The sequence below is a fragment of the Caloenas nicobarica genome, chromosome Z, assembly GCF_036013445.1.
Source record: "Caloenas nicobarica isolate bCalNic1 chromosome Z, bCalNic1.hap1, whole genome shotgun sequence".
NCBI classification, from domain to species: domain Eukaryota; kingdom Metazoa; phylum Chordata; class Aves; order Columbiformes; family Columbidae; genus Caloenas; species Caloenas nicobarica.
This window is the reverse complement of record NC_088284.1, coordinates 108496839-108513631: the sequence shown is the minus strand read 5'-3', so window position 1 is coordinate 108513631 and position 16793 is coordinate 108496839. Positions and strand designations below refer to the sequence as shown.

The 16793-nt window shown below is 52.4% G+C and overlaps 1 protein-coding gene across 1 annotated transcript; it reads right to left on the bottom strand.

The window, feature by feature from the left end:
* Positions 1–3396: 3396 nt before the first annotated feature.
* IL23R (interleukin 23 receptor) lies at positions 3397–15680 on the bottom strand. Its single transcript, XM_065657540.1, has 14 exons — positions 15623–15680; positions 14692–14985; positions 14451–14574; positions 12766–12971; positions 12440–12585; positions 11509–11668; positions 10666–10748; positions 9615–9831; positions 8490–8687; positions 7411–7494; positions 6395–6445; positions 5513–5609; positions 4671–4761; positions 3397–4011 (listed from the first exon to the last, which is right to left on the bottom strand). Exons 1-14 carry the CDS (start codon positions 15678–15680, stop codon positions 3397–3399), a joined length of 2424 nt encoding a protein of 807 aa, XP_065513612.1.
* Between the last annotated feature and the right edge of the window lie 1113 nt (positions 15681–16793).

The following is a 16793-nucleotide window of genomic DNA, read 5'->3' as shown; positions in this document are numbered from 1 at the left end:
AAAATGTTTCTGTTATCTTTGTTTTATTGTTCTGTTCCTTTTATCAAATGCTATACGGTACTTTCAGACTTTAGACCCTGAGGCTTTACCAGAGGTAGTAATTGTTACTGTCCAGACTCTGTGGATAAGAAACAAAAGCAAAGTGACTCGGTGAAGGTCACGCAGGCAGTTGGTGATTAAGGCGAGACTAAATCCCAGGTCTTCTGTGCTTTGAACACTAAACTAAATGCTGTGTCCTCCTGCAGAAAGCATGGTAATGATTTAAAATTGTAGCTATTGATGCATTTTTAATGCATAATTTATTATGTGTGAAGTTTGTTGATTTCTTGATTGTGCATTTTGTTTAATTAGTTGTCAAGCACATTTTTGGAAGAAGGGTGCTAAGCAATTCCCAAGGGGAGGGTGTCCCTGGCTGATCTGTTGCTGGTGACTCCCCCGGCTGAGCAAGATCTCATCCTCACACCTGATACACCCTGTGCTGCTGCGGCAGATGGAGATGTTAATAAGAGCAGGTGGTGACGGCTCCGCTCTTCTCCCAGCCTTTGAAGAGTCTACACCCAATTTCTTATTTCTTTTTAAGTTCTTCTCTCCATCCTTTTCACTGAGGTTGTGTTACAGCCGTGAATAGCAACAAGACCAGCGTCACGGTGCATCTGGCTCATCAGCTGTTCTGCTTTGCTGTTTAATTACATTTTGCTCACACAGGATAACGTACAGATGAGTTTACAATCTCATACAGATTGAGTGAGAGTTAGAGATCAATGCTTTTGGGTGCATGCTGGCTGTGCGTAGAGACATTACTCAGCGTATACTTCCTTTATGTGCCTTCAAGGTATAGAACTGGCACAAGATACGGCTGCCAAGAATATAACCCAACTTTAGAAAAAGTTTAGAAAATACTAATAACGAAAATTAGAGAGCATGTAATATTTGAGGGAGAATAAAATGACTTATTTGATTCAAAACATTAGGCCATCCATATATTCAAGGGTTTCCCATAGGCTGGGCTTGTACATATATAGTTTGGTCCCCATTGCTCAGGATGTTGGTTTACATCCTGAAATACTGCACTCACTGGAAAGAAGGCACAGGTGGGATGCAAAGGGCTTCCCAAGGGTGAAGCAGGCAAAGACAAATAGCAGAGCAAGGAGAACATCTGACAAGTGACAATCTGGCACCAAGGACATGATGTGGCGTCAAGGTATTGGACAATTATCAGAATTCCTGCTGTTTTCATGCACCAGTCCGTTTACCCACCGATGCACCCATTGCCGGCAGTGAGTATCACAGGTACCCATCCCAGACCAGTTGGAAAATACATATATACATATATATATATACACACTTGTGCCCTTCTCTTTCAGTTTTCCCTGGCAACCAGTCAATACGCACCTGTTGTATCCATGCACCCATGTAAATGCTGTGCTCCCTCCAGGCACAGAGGTATTTGCAGGTATCTGTCCTGGAATGAATCAGCAGGGCTGGAAATTCATCCAGCAGGTACCTGAAATGTCAGACCAGGCTTTCAGCCTTGCTTTCTAACAAGACAAATGTTTTCAGCCCCAGGGTTTGGGAGTTCAGGCGATACAGGCAGCGTGAGCCTCAGGATGTGGACATTGAGAGAAAGAAAAAAAAAAACCACCTTCCCCATCTCATGTTTGGGGCTAGTTCTGTGGCTGTTAGTTCTGATAGTATGTGGCTGTTCTTTTACAATTTCCTTCCTGCACAGGCAGCAATCACTAATTTTAGACTTGCTTACATGTAGAAGTCACATTTTGGGCTTGGAAACGGTTTGCTGCTTCTAAAGAGGAATCCTACCCCGTCTTGCCAGGTAACTACTGCTCTGTAAATTTAAGCAACAGATCTCTTGAGTTGCTAAAAGGAAATAAATACAAATACAGCACACAACAATGACAAAACTGATCCATTTGTGCCACAGCTGTTAAGGAAATGTATATGGTGCCTAGCAAACATGGAAAGAAAGATTATAATCTCCAGGTTTAGCAGTTCTACTGCAAAAAGTGATTTCGTAATAAAGTGGATAACTCTAGATAGGTAATTATGTATAGGTTAGCATTTACATTAGCTTTGTAAGTTTTAAGTCTTAAAAATTCGTCAAGTCTTGCTCTTACTATTTTACAGATTTGGGTTTGGTGATGCACAGTCAGGGGATCCTTTTGCCTTCCAATGTGGTGGTGTTAATGTCATTCTCACAAGACACGCTCCCTGCAAACATTCCCTGTGCTATCCATGGCCAGCTTGCTCACTGGCACCCGCTGAGCAGAAATCACATGTATGGGTGTGCAGTTCAGAGGCTCCTTGTGCCACTTGTTGTAAATGGAGACTCCAAGCTCCGTGCAGGTGTGATGGGATTTGTGCGAGCACAGCAAGCTGTGCGCAGGGTGCACGGTTTGCTCAGGTATTTTGCAGAATATCGTAAACGTCTTTCATGATTGTATTCCTTAAAAGTGTTGGAGTGTTTCCTTTTAAAAGTTGAAGGGGATCAGGGAATAGATCCGTAATCCAACCTCTCCCATTTGCAGGGAGTTTCTGGTTGCTTCGGGAACACTTTGTAAATCCTGGGAAAACTTGTAAATGATGTCACAACTGCTCGGCAGGAAGGAGACTGCAGTATGTCATTTTCTGGGTGTCAGAAAATCTAAATTCCGTGTCACGTGCCTAACAAATGCCATTTCACTGTGCCACATTGCGCTCTGCACAGCAAGGCTGGGGCTGCTGTGAGATGGTAAATCCCTCACCCAAAGCGAAGAATCTGCCTGGTGACCAATTTGAAGAGACTTTAAATCAGCCCGGCAGACCATGAAGGCTTGTTCTTACCTGATGCGGTTTTTTATTATTGAATGAGAAGGAAAATGCAATTGGGTTCTTCTGTTATACAGAAAAGGTTTCACATCCTTGGTACCTGTGCTATGTTGTGTGATGTATAAATCCTCCTTGGTGTAGTGTCTCTTCATTAGGAGTGATCCCAAAACATTTTATGTGCTTCTGTCAGGATGTCTAAGGGATTTTTTATCCATCTTAACTGCAATCAGCTCCAGGGATGAAATGCTCCAAATATTTAACAAGAGAGTGATTTTGAACAATAACTGAAGCATATTGCATCCTGCAAAAGTCACCTGCCCTGTATTTCAGTTCTCATGGGCATAAAAGTTGTACATTTTTTATGCTTGTGACAATATGAGGTAAGTTTAAAACTTTGATTTAGTGGCCAAAGCATTCCAGTTAGCCATGCGTATTTGTAGTCGATTAAGAGGGCAAATTTCAGATCTGGAGTTTTGCTCCAGTTCTGCTGTTTGCAGTCTCAAAAGCTGATAGGTGCCATGGCCATCGCTTTGTTGGTTTTTTTTTTTTTAATCACAATGATTTATTTCAAAATCATCTCCCAATGCTCTGCGGAAAGCAAGTCTGTATATCCACTGACTCCTTGTTCATGGCTCTCAGGCAGGAGACCAGCTCATCAGGGACCAGCGTCTGCTCCTGGACATCACTGGCCAACGTGCGACCCCACTGGGTCCCTAGGAGGGACCCCTGTGCCCCCGGGGCTGAGCCCAAGGCCTGGCTTTGCCCGCTCCGGCTGCTGTTTAGGATGAGGTTGATCTTCTCTAGCAGACAGACCTGGTGTCCCCCTCCCTCCCCATCCCACAGCTGGGGAGCGGGGCTCGTGTAATCTCTGAAGAAGATGCTCATCTCTGGTTCTGGGAGGGCTGCCAGGGGCTGCGTTTGGTAAAAATTGGCAGCTACGTACCCCAGCAGGTTCCCATCGGACACCTGAGGTTTGTAGTCACTGAGGGGCTCGGGGGATGTGATGCTGGTGGGTGCTGTGCTCCTGGGGTGGTCCCTGTCCTTGGGGACCTCTCTGCTGGGTTTCCTTCTGGTGGCCACGTTCTTGTACTCCTCGTGCGCTGGCACCTCCTCGATTTCCGTAATGGTGGGGTCACTGGTGCCCAAGAGCGGCTCATGGAAACTGTGACTCATGAAATCACTCTTTTCCTGGAGGGGGAAAAAAAAAATAGTGTAATGACAAACTGGCAAATTTTACCAATGGGAGAGCTCTCATTAGAGCATCCCAAGAAAGAAACGGGGCAACGACTTATTGTCTTCATCTCATTGTCCTTCCCACCTCTCTTATTTGACCCCCCCTGTGAAAGAGGTGGATGAGGGCGGGAGGGAGCAGCCGGGCATGTCCCCATGCGTCTGCATGTGCTTCAAGGGCAGCTTGAGTCAACTGTGGCCACTAAATGAAGTGTAGTTTGAGGTAAGGTTGAAAGACCTCAGCTAAGCTGGGCTCCCGTGCGCCTTGCAAATGCCTGGGAAATTTTAGATTGGATGGGAGGGAAAACTTCTTTCCCGGAAAGGGCTGTGGGGCATTGGAACAGGCTGCCCAGGGCAGTGCTGGAGTCACCATCCCTGGAGGGGTTGGACAGACGGACATGAGGTTCTCAGGACATGGGGCAGTGCCAGGGCTGGGTTAACAGCTGGACTCGATGATCTTGATGGCCTCTTCCAACCAAAATGATTCTATGAAATGATTCCTGATCAGTTCCTGGTCCCTTAGAGCTTAATCCTCTTCCCACCCGTGTTTCTCACAGCTCTGGAGCAAGCTTTCATCTCAGCGGTAGAGAAAAGCTGGGAGATAATGGTGCGATTACCTGCAGTGACTTCACCACGTTGCTGTTTTCCATGCGGGGAAAGTCTTCAAACAGCCATTTGGGCAAAAGCGACACAACGGTGGCGTTAATTCTTTACCAAAAAGAAAAAATAAACCCCCAAATGTTAGTCCATTGTACTAGTCAGTGTTTTGTGCTGGGTGAAATTGTCCCCTGCAGGAGGGGACACACAAGGTCCACCCATGAAGGATGGACCTTGGAAGCCCCAGGTTTACCCCACGTGGTGGGTTTCCCTGTTTGAACTCAAGTTCTTCATCTTTCAACCTTATTCCTCTGGGTTTGATTCTGGAAGCTTAATGAGTCTAGTTAAATCCCTGATGTAAAACTTGTCTCTATGTGAAAACGCTGCTAACCCGGGGCGTGACGGGAGAACCGAGCTGTGTATGAACCAGAGGAGGCCTTTGTGTCCTGAACTGGTGAAATCAAGTACACAGCAGCAACGAAAGCTGCTGCAGAAATTGAAATGATTTGCCAGAGATGTTCATTTCACTGAGCTTTGCTGGTGCATTGCTGTGTTCCTGGGAAAATACACTGTCCCTGTTTTCGCTGAAACACTCATGTTTCACAATTACACGGAGAGAAGAAGAATTAGGCTGGGTTCAGGAACTGAAAAGCACTGAGTCTGGCCTTGACAAAGGAGTGATTTTTACTTTTTTTGTGGGTCTCTGCCTTACTGCAGTGCACATAAATATCTTTTCATATAGCAGTCAGATTAGTGGGAGAACTTGTCTTTAGTAAGAGCAGGTTTCTGTAGTGAATTTTTAAATGTTTTGGAAGAAAGGCGGGAGTTGGAAATGAAGAAAAAACTGTGAAGAAAGCAGTACCTTTTTCTGGCTGATTTTTTAAACATCAGAATTACAAGAACAGCTGATAACATGACCATGCTGGCGCCCAGTCCCAGGAAAACTCCAATGTCATCATCTGAAAAAGGACAGAAAGGAAAAAAGTCAAGTGGGTGTCCCGGCTCCAGCCCATTTCTTGATACACAGGGCAGATCTTTGACGAAGCAGCCATCAGCATTTCACTCGCCCTTTTGCTCCTCGATTAATGAAGCAAAGCCATAACAGAAGCAAAACCAAAGCCGCGGTCCCATCTGTGTGACCAGAGCGTTGCCGGTCCCCATGCCGGGGGGGTTCAGCCACGTCATTCAAAGAAGCCTGGTCATGGCGTTTAACCATCTCCTACGCAGCTTTACCTTCCAGAAATGCTGAAGCGAATTCTTCAGCTTACATTGGTTTTGCTTTTGGTTTAACTTCAGAACGTGACCTTTACCAGAAGATGCGCAAACCAGAAGCAGAACCCAAGTTAGAAAAATGGATGGGAAATGCTTATAAATGAGTCTCTGGTTCAAACTGCAAGACTGAAACTGTCTATTGCTGCATGTTAACATTATCTCCTATTTTCCTGGGTTTCTTATCTCCTACTTGCTGTAATGTACATTATATTTTAAGTCTCAGGAGAAAGCAAAACTCAAGGCATGCATTCCATGGGTGCTATTGAACCATGAGAGCACTACAGCCCGTCCTGCCGTGCAGCTCGTGTCCCCTGCAAGGGAAAAGTTGCTTTTCTGTCCCTGACCTCCTCGAAGTGTCAAGTAGCTTTCACTTCCCCGTCACCAGATGCTGCAGGCGCTGCTTGGGCTGAAACTTCCACTTCTGGTCAAGGAGAAAGTCTGGCTTACCAAGTCTGAGCTACTATCTTCTTACCGTGGGAGATGTGGCTGAAGGTGCTGCCCAGGAGCGGCTCCTCTGCGGGGACTTAAACAGAGAGAGGCAAAAAATGTCCGTAACTTCATTTAGAGCACAGCAGGTGACATCTATGTCAATAAGATATGGCTTATTTTTATTTCGTTACAATTGTTCAGAAAAAAAATGGTATAATGAGAAAAATAAACCCCCCTGAAGTAATTAGTAGCTCCAGCTCTGGCTGGATTCTACACAATCTCCTAGTTCGCAGAGATCCTATTAAATGAGATGTTGATGAACATGTAACACCAGTTGCATCTTCCATGCACATCACTCCCCTCAGCACCTGAAACAAGGATTTAGTCTTCCTGAGGAGCTGTATATAATTTTTGATGAGTACCTACAGATTATTTCCCAGAGTGTCTGAACTACCAGGACTGAATTTTCTGATAATATCATAGAATCATTTTGGTTGGAAGAGACCATCGAGATCATCGAGTCCAAACATTAACCTAACAGTGGCACTACCTCGTGTCCCTGAGAACCTCATCTCTGCATTTGTCCAACCCCTCCAGGGATGGTGACTCCACCACTGCCCTGGGCAGCCTGTTCCAATAATTTGTTTCCGTTTCTTGGGAAAAAAATGGAATAACTGCCTTTCTCAAAGCCACGAGGGTGCCAAACAGAAACACAGAGCCAGTTCTTCACAGGGAAAGTATCTGAGCAGCTTCAAATAACCCATCTAAAATTGTGTCACAGCATGGGATGGTGAATTAATGACATTCTCAGGTCTTACCATGACCTGCAGCTACAGCCAGTTCTGTCAGGGCACCTCTAACAGGGCTCTACTAACCGCTCTTAATGGCCCTGATGAGCCTCACGTGGGACCTCCAACCACACCCCTGCCCGGGGCTCTATTTAAGCTCAGCCTTGGGCCTTCAGCCTGGGCTTGGGTTATGCTAGAGGAGCTCTGGAGGTCCTAAACCTTGACCCAAGGTCTGACTTCATGACGTGACCACTGTGTGACCAGGGCTTACCTTGGCTGGAGCTTGGTTTGCTGACTCCATCGGGGTAGACTGCGTATACCGACACGTTGATGTGACCTCCTGCCAACTCCTCTTCTGGAAAAAAGCATTTAAATTGCCTTAAAAATGTGTTTGTAAGCTGCTGTGAAAGCTCTAGGCTTGCTCAAGGGCTGAGTGGTGGAAGTGGATGGAGGTGTGGGGGGTTCCCTAGCTCTGAGCCCACCATCCATCTTCCCTCCCATGGGAAAGCTGCTGCATCAGCTGGTCCAAAAAACACACGTGGAGGAGCAAAAGCCTGGTCAGGTCAGGAAGTACCCAAAGCCCAGTAAGTACCAGAATTAATGTGGGAAGCAGAATGGGGTGGGATGAGTACTGAGGTGCTCAGGCTGTGTTGGTGAGGACTCGTTGGCTTGTGTCTCTGGACATGGGGGGAGGAGAGGTGCTAAAGCCTTGGGGCATGGAGTGTTGTCCCTTCTCTCTCTGCATCCTTTGAATACCCATGTGCATCTCCTGCGCTTGGCCAGACCTCTGCAGGTTATGATAGGACAAGAGGTGATGGTTTTAAACTAAAGGAGGGAGATTCAGGCTGGATATAAGAAGAAATTGTTGGCCCTGAGGGTGGTGAGAGCCTGGCCCAGGTTCCCAGAGAGGTGGTGGCTGAACCATCCCTGGAGACATCCCAGGCCAGGCTGGACGGGGCTCTGAGCAACCTGAGCTGGTGCAGATGTCCCTGTCCATGGCAGGGGGGGCACTGGGGACCTGGGGAGGGCCCTGCAACGCAAACCATCTGTGATTCTACGAGGTCTAGTGTGGCTTCCCTGCCTGCCAGTTCACTTGTCACTTCATCCTCTTTCCCTGTCCTTTTTTTCCCAGTGACCTTCCCCTGGGGGACCAAATTGCCCCAACTCCCCTCATGTCTCCTATCACTTCATTCTTCCTTGTTCCTGAAGGACTCCTCATAATCCCACTCCCCAAAAACAAGTGGGCAGGGGCTCAATTTCAAATGAAACTCTGCCTTTATATTGTATTGTAGCTTTATAATATCCTGATGAACTGCACCGAATAGCAAAAGGACTCCTGGACTGTCTCACCTGGGATATCGGTGTGTGTTTCCTGGGATGGGACTTTCTTCCAAAAATACTGTTCCTCGTGGTTATACTGGGAGGTGGAAACCCATTCCACGATGAACCAGAGCGGGGACCTCCTGCTGCGCCGGGGGGGCTGCCAGGTCACCGAGACCCCGCTCCGGTTCTGGGGCTGGACGGTCACGGCCACCGGTGCCGGGAACTCTGCGGAGAGAGATGGCAAAGGGGCTGTCACCCAACGTCATCCTGGGAGGGCAGGACACCGGGAAGGGTCAGCTGAACACAGGCAAAGGGTGTCTTTCCTGAAAGTGTTTAAGGGCTGAAGAGGGAACAAGACATTCTAGAATGTGCTAGGTGTTTATAAATATATATATATTAAATATTTATAAAATCTATATTTAGATATAAATCTATATTTTTATATATATCTGTGCTCACATACACGTATCACAAAAGCACATCTTCAGCTTTGTCATGTCTCATCTGAAATGCTTTACCTGTCATTTCTTACAAGAAAGGTGCGTGATTCTGATAAGTATGAGAGATTACAGAATTTTTTCCACCTTGTCTCTCTTTAGTTTCTTTTTACTCATGTATTTGTCTGCCATTTGAAGGGGACTTTCCCCTTCCTTTGCTTATTAAAACAGACATCTTTTTCAACAATAGGAAAGTGTGGTTGTGGGGAAAACCACAACCTACAGCGCAGGGAAACTAAAGTGGCCCAGAAAGTGATTTTTTTTTTTTTTTTTCCTCTTTTTCCATTTGCAGGGGCCCAGCTCACAGCTGGGACTGTCTCTCTCCCTGGCAGGGGCAGCAGGAGATATTTTTGGAGAGCGCGGAGCAGAGGAGCATCCACTGCACAGCACAACCCTGCCAGCAGGTAGGACAAACTTATTTTTAAGCTTGTTGCTGCAGCGTTCGGAGGCCAAGGGCCGAGTGAGGTACATGACCATAGAGTATCTGCATCTCCGGGGGATGCTGACCTTGTCTGGAGGACGTTGTGTTCCCTTGGCGGAGAGGGCAGAGCTACGCTGGGGCTTTTTGCTTGCTTTAGCACAAGCTAGAATATTTTTCCTCCGATCCTGATAAATCCGATTTCTAAGGTCGTGGTCAGTACGTGCAACATCCTACCTTCCTGGCTGCTGGTACCCTGGCCGAGGGTGATGGTGGTGGGGCTGGAAGCCCCCCGGGCGTTGTGCGCGGTGACACGGAGGGTGCGGGTCCCCGGGGGCAGCAGGAGGCTGCACGCCGTGCTGGAGGTGTTGCAGAGGAGCCGTGTCCCCCCCGGGCTCTCGGTGACCACAGCGTAGCCCAGGATCCTCCCGCGGGCATCCTGGGGTGACAGGGGCTGTGAAAGGCAAGATGGACAGCTGTGGGGTCTGGCAGTGAGCTGCCCCAGCGCAGGGCAAACGTCCCCTCGGCTGGGTGACACACGGATGGAGTTTGAAAGGATGGAGAGGTTTTGCTCCAAGGCCATGTTGGGGTCTCACCTTCAGTACTTAAACCTTTCCATACTTAAAAGGGGCCGATAAGAAAGATGGGGACAGACTTTTGAGCAGGGCCTGTTGAGATAGGACAAGGGGTGATGGTTTGAAACTAAAGGAGGGAGATTCAGGCCGGACATGGGGAAGAAATTTTTGACACCAGGGGAGGTTTAGATTGGATATTAGGAAAAAATTATTCCCGGAAAGGGCTGTGGGGCATTGGAACAGGCTGCCCAGGGCAGTGCTGGAGTCACCATCCCTGGAGGGGTTTAAAAGGCATTTAGACAAGGTTCTTAGGGACATGGGTTAGTGCCAGAGTTAGGTTAGGTTATGGTTGGACTCGATGATCCTGAGAGTCTCTTCCAACTGAAATGATTCTATGACACTGAGGGTGGTGAGAGCCCGGCCCAGGTTCCCAGAGAGGTGGTGGCTGAACCATCCCTGGAGACATCCCAGGCCAGGCTGGACGGGGCTCTGAGCAACCTGAGCTGGTGCAGATGTCCCTGCCCATGGCAGGGGGGGCACTGGGGACCTGGGGAGGTCCTTCAACACAAACCATTCTATGGTTCTTCCCCCCCATCAATTTGCTCTTCCAGAAGTGCATTGCCTTCTGCTGCCTCTTGGTGGGTGCTCAAGTCAGTGAGGAGCGGAGCACGTGAAAATTTCACAGGAGCTGCCAAAAAATAAAAAGACTTTACCTTGATCAAGACCGTCACCTCGCGGCTGCCGTTGGGGAAGGCCGGGCCCGGGCGCCGCCACACGTCGGGTGCCAGGGCCGGGGCTGCGGGAGGAAGCGTGGGAGTGGGAACGGGCTCCCGAAGGGGCACCGGCCGGGGCTCCCACCCGCGAACACGGCTCCCACCCATGCTTGGGGGTCCCACCCGCACGCAGCCTTGCAGGCGGCTGGTTCCGTGGGGCAGACGGCAGCACCAAAGCCCGGCGGCAGCACCGATGCCTGGCGGCAGGCTGGCTGCCGCACGGCTCTGCCGCTGCGGACAGGAAACCGGCCAGACTGCAAACAGCTGCTTCTTGAGGGCGAGCATGTCCTTGGCTTCCTCACTGCAGCTGAGACGTGAGCAAGAGCATCGCTCCTCGGCGCGTCACCGCGCTGCGGGATGGCGTGACAGAGCCGGCTGTGCCTGAGCTCGTCCCGGTGTTAGTAACCGCGGGGGCAGAGGGGGAGATGCGACCTGAGAGGACACAGATTTGTGGCTGATGGGACAAGGGATGATGGCTTTAAACTGAAGGAGGGGAGATTCAGGCTGGGCATGAGGAAGAAGAACTGCCAGCCTGTGACAGTGCTCAGCTGTGGCATGGGGGTGGCAGCGCTGCCTCCCGAGGCACAGCATCCTGCCAGGGGACGCTGAGGCTGGGTCTGGGGAACAATTTCTTCCCCAAAGGGCTGTGGGGCATTGGAACAGGCTGCCCAGGGCAGTGCTGGAGTCACCATCCCTGGAGGGGTTGGACAGACGCGGAGATGTGGTTCTCAGGGACATGCATGGGCAAACACAGCCAAGAGCAGCGCGGAGATCTGAGCTCACCTGCCTCGGGGGTGCTGTAGAGAAAGGGGGTGCTCCAGGCGCTCCAGGGGCTGTTGGGGGGGCTGAGCCGGCACCGGACCTGGAACACGTACCGGGTGTAACTCTGCAGGTTGTGCCGCAAGAGGGGCTCGGGCTGCGCTGCATCGTCCCACGCCTCCACCTGCAAAGGATTGGGGTGCTGGGGGGAGCGGGACAAGCCAGCCCCCCACAAAGTCTCTGCCTTCCCCATCTGCGGGGATGGGGACGGGCAGGGTCCTCCTCGAGCCATGGGGCTGGCGGAGCCTCGGGGTGCACCCTGCCAAGGGGGACAGGCTGCCGAGCGGGTCCCCGTCCCTGCTGTGCCCCCCCAATGCTCCACCACCGGTTTTGAGACCGATGCTGTTGCAAGACATGGTGCACACACAGTCCCCTCTGCTAATGCACCGGGCAAGCTGGAGGGTGCAGAGAGAGCCCCCAGCCCAGCGCCACACTGGGATTCTGACACCTCCGTAATTTGGGGGACTCTGGGGTTGCTGGGGACGTTTCTGAAAGGGACCCTGGTGGAGCTGCCCCAGGGTGCTCTGTCTGCGAGCGTGCGGGGCCGATGGATGCAGCACGTGGGCACTGAGAATCCCCAGATGCTGCTTTTGCCCTGTCCTTGCTGAGCCAGATAGTGTCTGGAAATATTTTGAATTTTGTCCTTTTGCTTAAAAAAGCAGAGAGAACACTGCCCAAAAGGCTGTCTGCCCCCTCAGAGGGCATCAGCTGTCCTGTCCCACCAAAAGAGGGGGGCTGTCCATGCCTGGGGTGGGTTTTGAATGACCCCAAATGCTCTCATTGCTCATTAGGGGCCTCCAGCAGGACCAGGACTGGCACGTTTCCTTATGGGGGGCAGCTCAAACAGGGTCTGCGTTGTGGGGGGGAGGTTTTGGGGGGTCCTGTGCTGTCTCACATGCCATGCCGGGGCATCCGTGGCTTTGTGTCGCTCCTCGCAGCGCACGTTCTCCAGCAGCGTCTGCCTCCTCCAGCGGATGGTGGTGATGGGAGGTGACGTGTCCGTCGTCTCGGCGCTGATGAGCAGGGGCAGAGCGGGGACCACTGTGGGGAGAGCCGGGACAGCGTGGGTGGGGGCTGGCACACCTCGGGGGCTGCATGAGCCCCACCGCCCACCAATGTCCGTAACGCAGCATCTCGGGGCAGCGCACGCAGCCATGTGCAGCCGCTGCACGCGGTGCAGCTCACGGGTAGATGGACAGATGGATGCAGGGACAGACATACCGAGCTCCTGCAGGTCGAGGTGTCGCGGGGCTGAGCGAGCAGCACCCAGTGTGTTACTGGCCTGAACCCACGCCGAGTAGCGGCTCCCACTGCGCAGCAAGCTCAGCGGCACCGGCGAGCCCGTGGGGAAGACAGCATCCTCCTCCTCCTCGGCATCCTCCTCATCGCCCTCATCCTCAGCATCCCCTGCTGCTGTTGTCCCCACGCTGAGAATGATAAAACCACAGTTTGTGTTGCAGGGCCCTCCCCAGCTCCCCCAGTGCCCCCCCTGCCATGAGCAGGGACATCTGCACCAGCTCAGGTTGCTCAGAGCCCCGTCCAGCCTGGCCTGGGATGTCTCCAGGGATGGTTCAGCCACCACCTCTCTGGGAACCTGGGCCAGGCTCTCACCACCCTCAAGCCCCACTCAGAGCCCATCCAGCCTCACGCACCCACTGGGAAGGCAACCCCGTCTCTCGAGCGGTCACAGCTCGTGACCGGGGCACAGTCACCTCCAAACCCGGAGCGTGTCACTCCCAAAGCAAACTAGAAAGTGATTGCGTTCGCCTCCTGACCTTTCTGTTGGGCCTTTGTATTTTTGCTGCAGGAAGGGAACTTTCTCAGCTCTTCCTGGCTGAACGGTTCAAAGTTTGAACCCAAGCAAATGAAGGCAGGCGGTTAATCACTTCTCTTCACAAAGCCTACATATGACGGGATTTAGTGTGTTTACTCTGATAATTGAGTCAGACTGACTCTGAGAGCCTGCCAGGCTGGTGTCAGAGGTGGCGGAAAGCATCGTGCACCGGTAGGAAGGGCTGCTTTGGGTTCAAGCTTCTGTACCCTGCTAGAGTTTCGGTTTGGGGATTTGGGCAGCATTAGGGGCTGGCTGCACCTCTGTGTAGCCTTTAGCTTGGAGGCAGTCAATGCATCTGCAAAAAATGCACGGCTGCAACGCCTTGCGACGTGATGCAACGTTTGCTGGGTCACCGGTAGCACCGAACGTGCACGGTCCATCCTGCAGAGTCAACCCCGCGGTTTAACGTGCGGTTTGCAAATGGGAGGCCAGGAAGACGTGAGCTTTAGAAAGCGTAACTAGGGCATGGGAGCCCTGCTGTCATCCGGGTTTGCGGCTGCTGTGCTCCAACCACATGCCATGTGCTGGCTCTGCTGGTTACCATGCTCCCCCCTGGCCCCAGAGAGACCAGGATAATATCAATAAAATATAAAAATACGTAAAATAATATTAAAATAATATAAAAATATAAAGAAACCCCCCAGTTTAATCCCTGGATCAGTATTAGACTGTTAACATGAAGTCTCTGATAGTCTCCTTTCTTTTACTGGTTTCTTTAGTTCCAACTTTAATGTGGATAAATGCAGTAGTTTCACCTATGCTGAAGTTCATACTAATGAATATACTTGCTTCTAAATGTTCTTGGCGTTGTGAAGTTAGAAGCAATTTAAATATTCTGCGTAACAGGGGCTCTAAAATTGCAAACTAGCGGACGTGCCAGCATTGAACCTAAAGTTGTGTTGAATGCTACTAAAAGCTTTCCAGACAAAAGCCACCATTTTCTGTTGAGATCAGGCATCATCCTTCCAGCAGCTGTGTATATATCAAGATTGTTAACGGTTGGACTCGACGATCTTAAAGGCCTTTCCCAACGAAACTGGTTCTATGGTTTGTCGCATCCCCCGTCCCTTACCTGCGCAGGTGGAGGCTGTAGGAGGTGTTCAGGTGTGTCGGCCGCCCCGCGTCCCACGTACACGCCAGGAGCCCCGAGTGCTCATGGATGCTGCAGCTCAGGTTGCCGGGGGGATCTGGAGGGTCTGCAGGGACAAGGTCAGGCAGAGCACATGGGCGCCCCCCAAAATCCCTCCCGACCTCCTCAGTGCCGGCGGCTTAACAAAAATCCCTGACGCTCCGTCGCCGCAGGGGGTACTCACAGCCAGCCAGGAGGTGGGTGCCGCACACCAGCTGGTGCTTTTGGCTGTTGGGACAACGTGCGAAGCAGGTGACGGTCCTGAAGGGCACCTGGACGTCGTGCAGCCGCAGCTGGACGGTGCTGCTGTTGAGGGGGTGCAGGGGACCCTCGGGCTGGCTGTAGTTGAGGAGGATGAGGAACGTGGCCCCGGGGCAGCCGAGGGTGAAGCGGCAGTTGATGGAGATGTTGGAGCCCATCGGCACCACCGGCGCGGGCTCGATCCAGACGTGCCCGAAGCACTTGATGGTTGCGACACCTGCGCCAACAGCGGCTCTGGGTGGGTGTCCCGCAGGAGGAGATGGTGCCCGCGGCTGCACCGGCGGCTGCTTTGCTGGGATGCAGGCAGCAGCGTGGCAAAACCCCATATTGGGGGTCTGCCGGTGCCCCCTGTTCCCCCGGGACAGGGATAAACCTCCCCCCCGCCTTCAGCACCCGGTGACTCATTCCCTCAGAGTGCAAACAGCTCGTTTCACCCATTTTAGCTTTTTGCTCTAATGCTTAGATGACTGCAAGGAAATAACCCGTCGTCTCGAGAGCTCTGATCCCCCGAGATTAGGGCAGCAGCCCCCGCGCAGAGGCACCGCTGCTCCTCGCTATCAGATCGGGGCTCTGCACCAGTAAACCCGGCTCGCAGCTGGTATCGGCTCAATCTGGCTTTCCTGGAAAGGGCGCAGCTGTGTGCCGGGTTCGGTGTGCGGAGGCAGGATTGCACATCATGCCCCAGCTGCTGAAATGCTCCAAGGCAGCTGGATGCAGATCCCCATAAAATCCATAGCTGCAGCCCTATAATATTCCTCCTCCTGCCCCGATTCCCCATCAGGGCCAGGGTGTTTGAGGCGGTGGCCAGTGAGGGTGATGCTGTGGTGGCCATGCCCTGCCGTGTGGCCACTTACCTCCGCACAGGCAGCAGAGCAGGACGTGGAGCGCCAAAGCCTCGCCGGACCCCGCCATGGCCTGGGCTGTGGCCGCTGCCCGCGCAGGGCATCGTCTGTGGGGAGAAAACGGTTGAGATGTCCCACCGGCATCACTACTGCCCGACACGCCGTGTCTGTCCTTGCCATGGGGTGCTCAGGGCAGGTGGCAGTGGGGATGCTCAGGGACCACCCCAGGGTGGCAGGGGGGATGCCCAGGGACCACCCCAGGGTGGCAGGGGGGATGCTCGGGGACCACCCCAGGGTGGCAGGAGGGATGCTCAGGGACCACCCCAAGGTGGCAGGGGGGATGCCCAGGGACCACCCCAGGGTGGCAGGGGGGATGCTCGGGGACCACCCCAGGGTGGCAGGAGGGATGCTCAGGGACCACCCCAGGGTGGCAGGGGAGATGCTCGGGGACCACCCCAGGGTGGCAGGGGGGATGCTCAGGGACCACCCCAGGGTGGCAGGGGGGATGCTCAGGGACCACCCCAGGGTGGCAGGGGGGATGCAGGGTGAGGCTTTCACTGGGGATTTGGGTCAGGCTGGGCCGTGCTGCAGCAGGAGCACAGAGGGACAAACATTTCGGGTGACAGACACCCTGTAGGCAGAGCCCAGTGTCCAAGCCTGGTGTGCAGCTCCTAGGCCATGCCTAGAGATGCTCGGACCCAGCCAGACGCTGTTTCATGGGACAGAAAATTCCCCTGTTTCCATAACATCTTTCCCACCCCCTGCTTTGACAGGTCCTGCCCGATCCAAGCAACGGCTCCTCCAGGCAGCGTCCCCCCCGAGACAGTCCCCAAATCCCAGGCAAGGGCTCTGGCCCCTCTCCAAGGAGCCGTGTCTGCATCCCACAGTCCTGTCTGAATTTTTCCCTGCTCACTTTGCCTTATTCTCCAGCCTCTTCGCCTCCACCCCCCAGGCAAACCCCCCCACCAGAGGGGAAGCTCAGCATCACCAGCCCTGTGGGGTTCAGGGTACAGGGTTTGGGGTACGGGGTACAGGGCTGGGACAGCTTTGCAGCAGCCAGGGCACAGACTATCAATGTGCAAAGAAACACAGCTCCTGGCAGAAAATTGCTCTTTTCCATCAAAAGCATCCCTCTGGAAGCACAGCCCACCTGAGCTCCCCCAAATTTTGGGGTGATGCCAGC

What these genes read in the sequence shown, in the direction of transcription:
- IL23R (XM_065657540.1), bottom strand. Translation starts at nt 15,680, where the DNA reads ATGGCGGGGTCCGGCGAGGCTTTGGCGCTCCACGTCCTGCTCTGCTGC. An exon ending in CTACAGCACCCCCGAGGCAG is followed by an intron (nt 10,749 to 11,508) that starts GTGAGCTCAGAT and finishes TTCCTCCCGCAG; the next exon opens with CCCCGGCCCTGGCACCCGAC. An exon ending in GGGTACCAGCAGCCAGGAAG is followed by an intron (nt 8,688 to 9,614) that starts GTAGGATGTTGC and finishes CTCTCTCCGCAG; the next exon opens with AGTTCCCGGCACCGGTGGCC.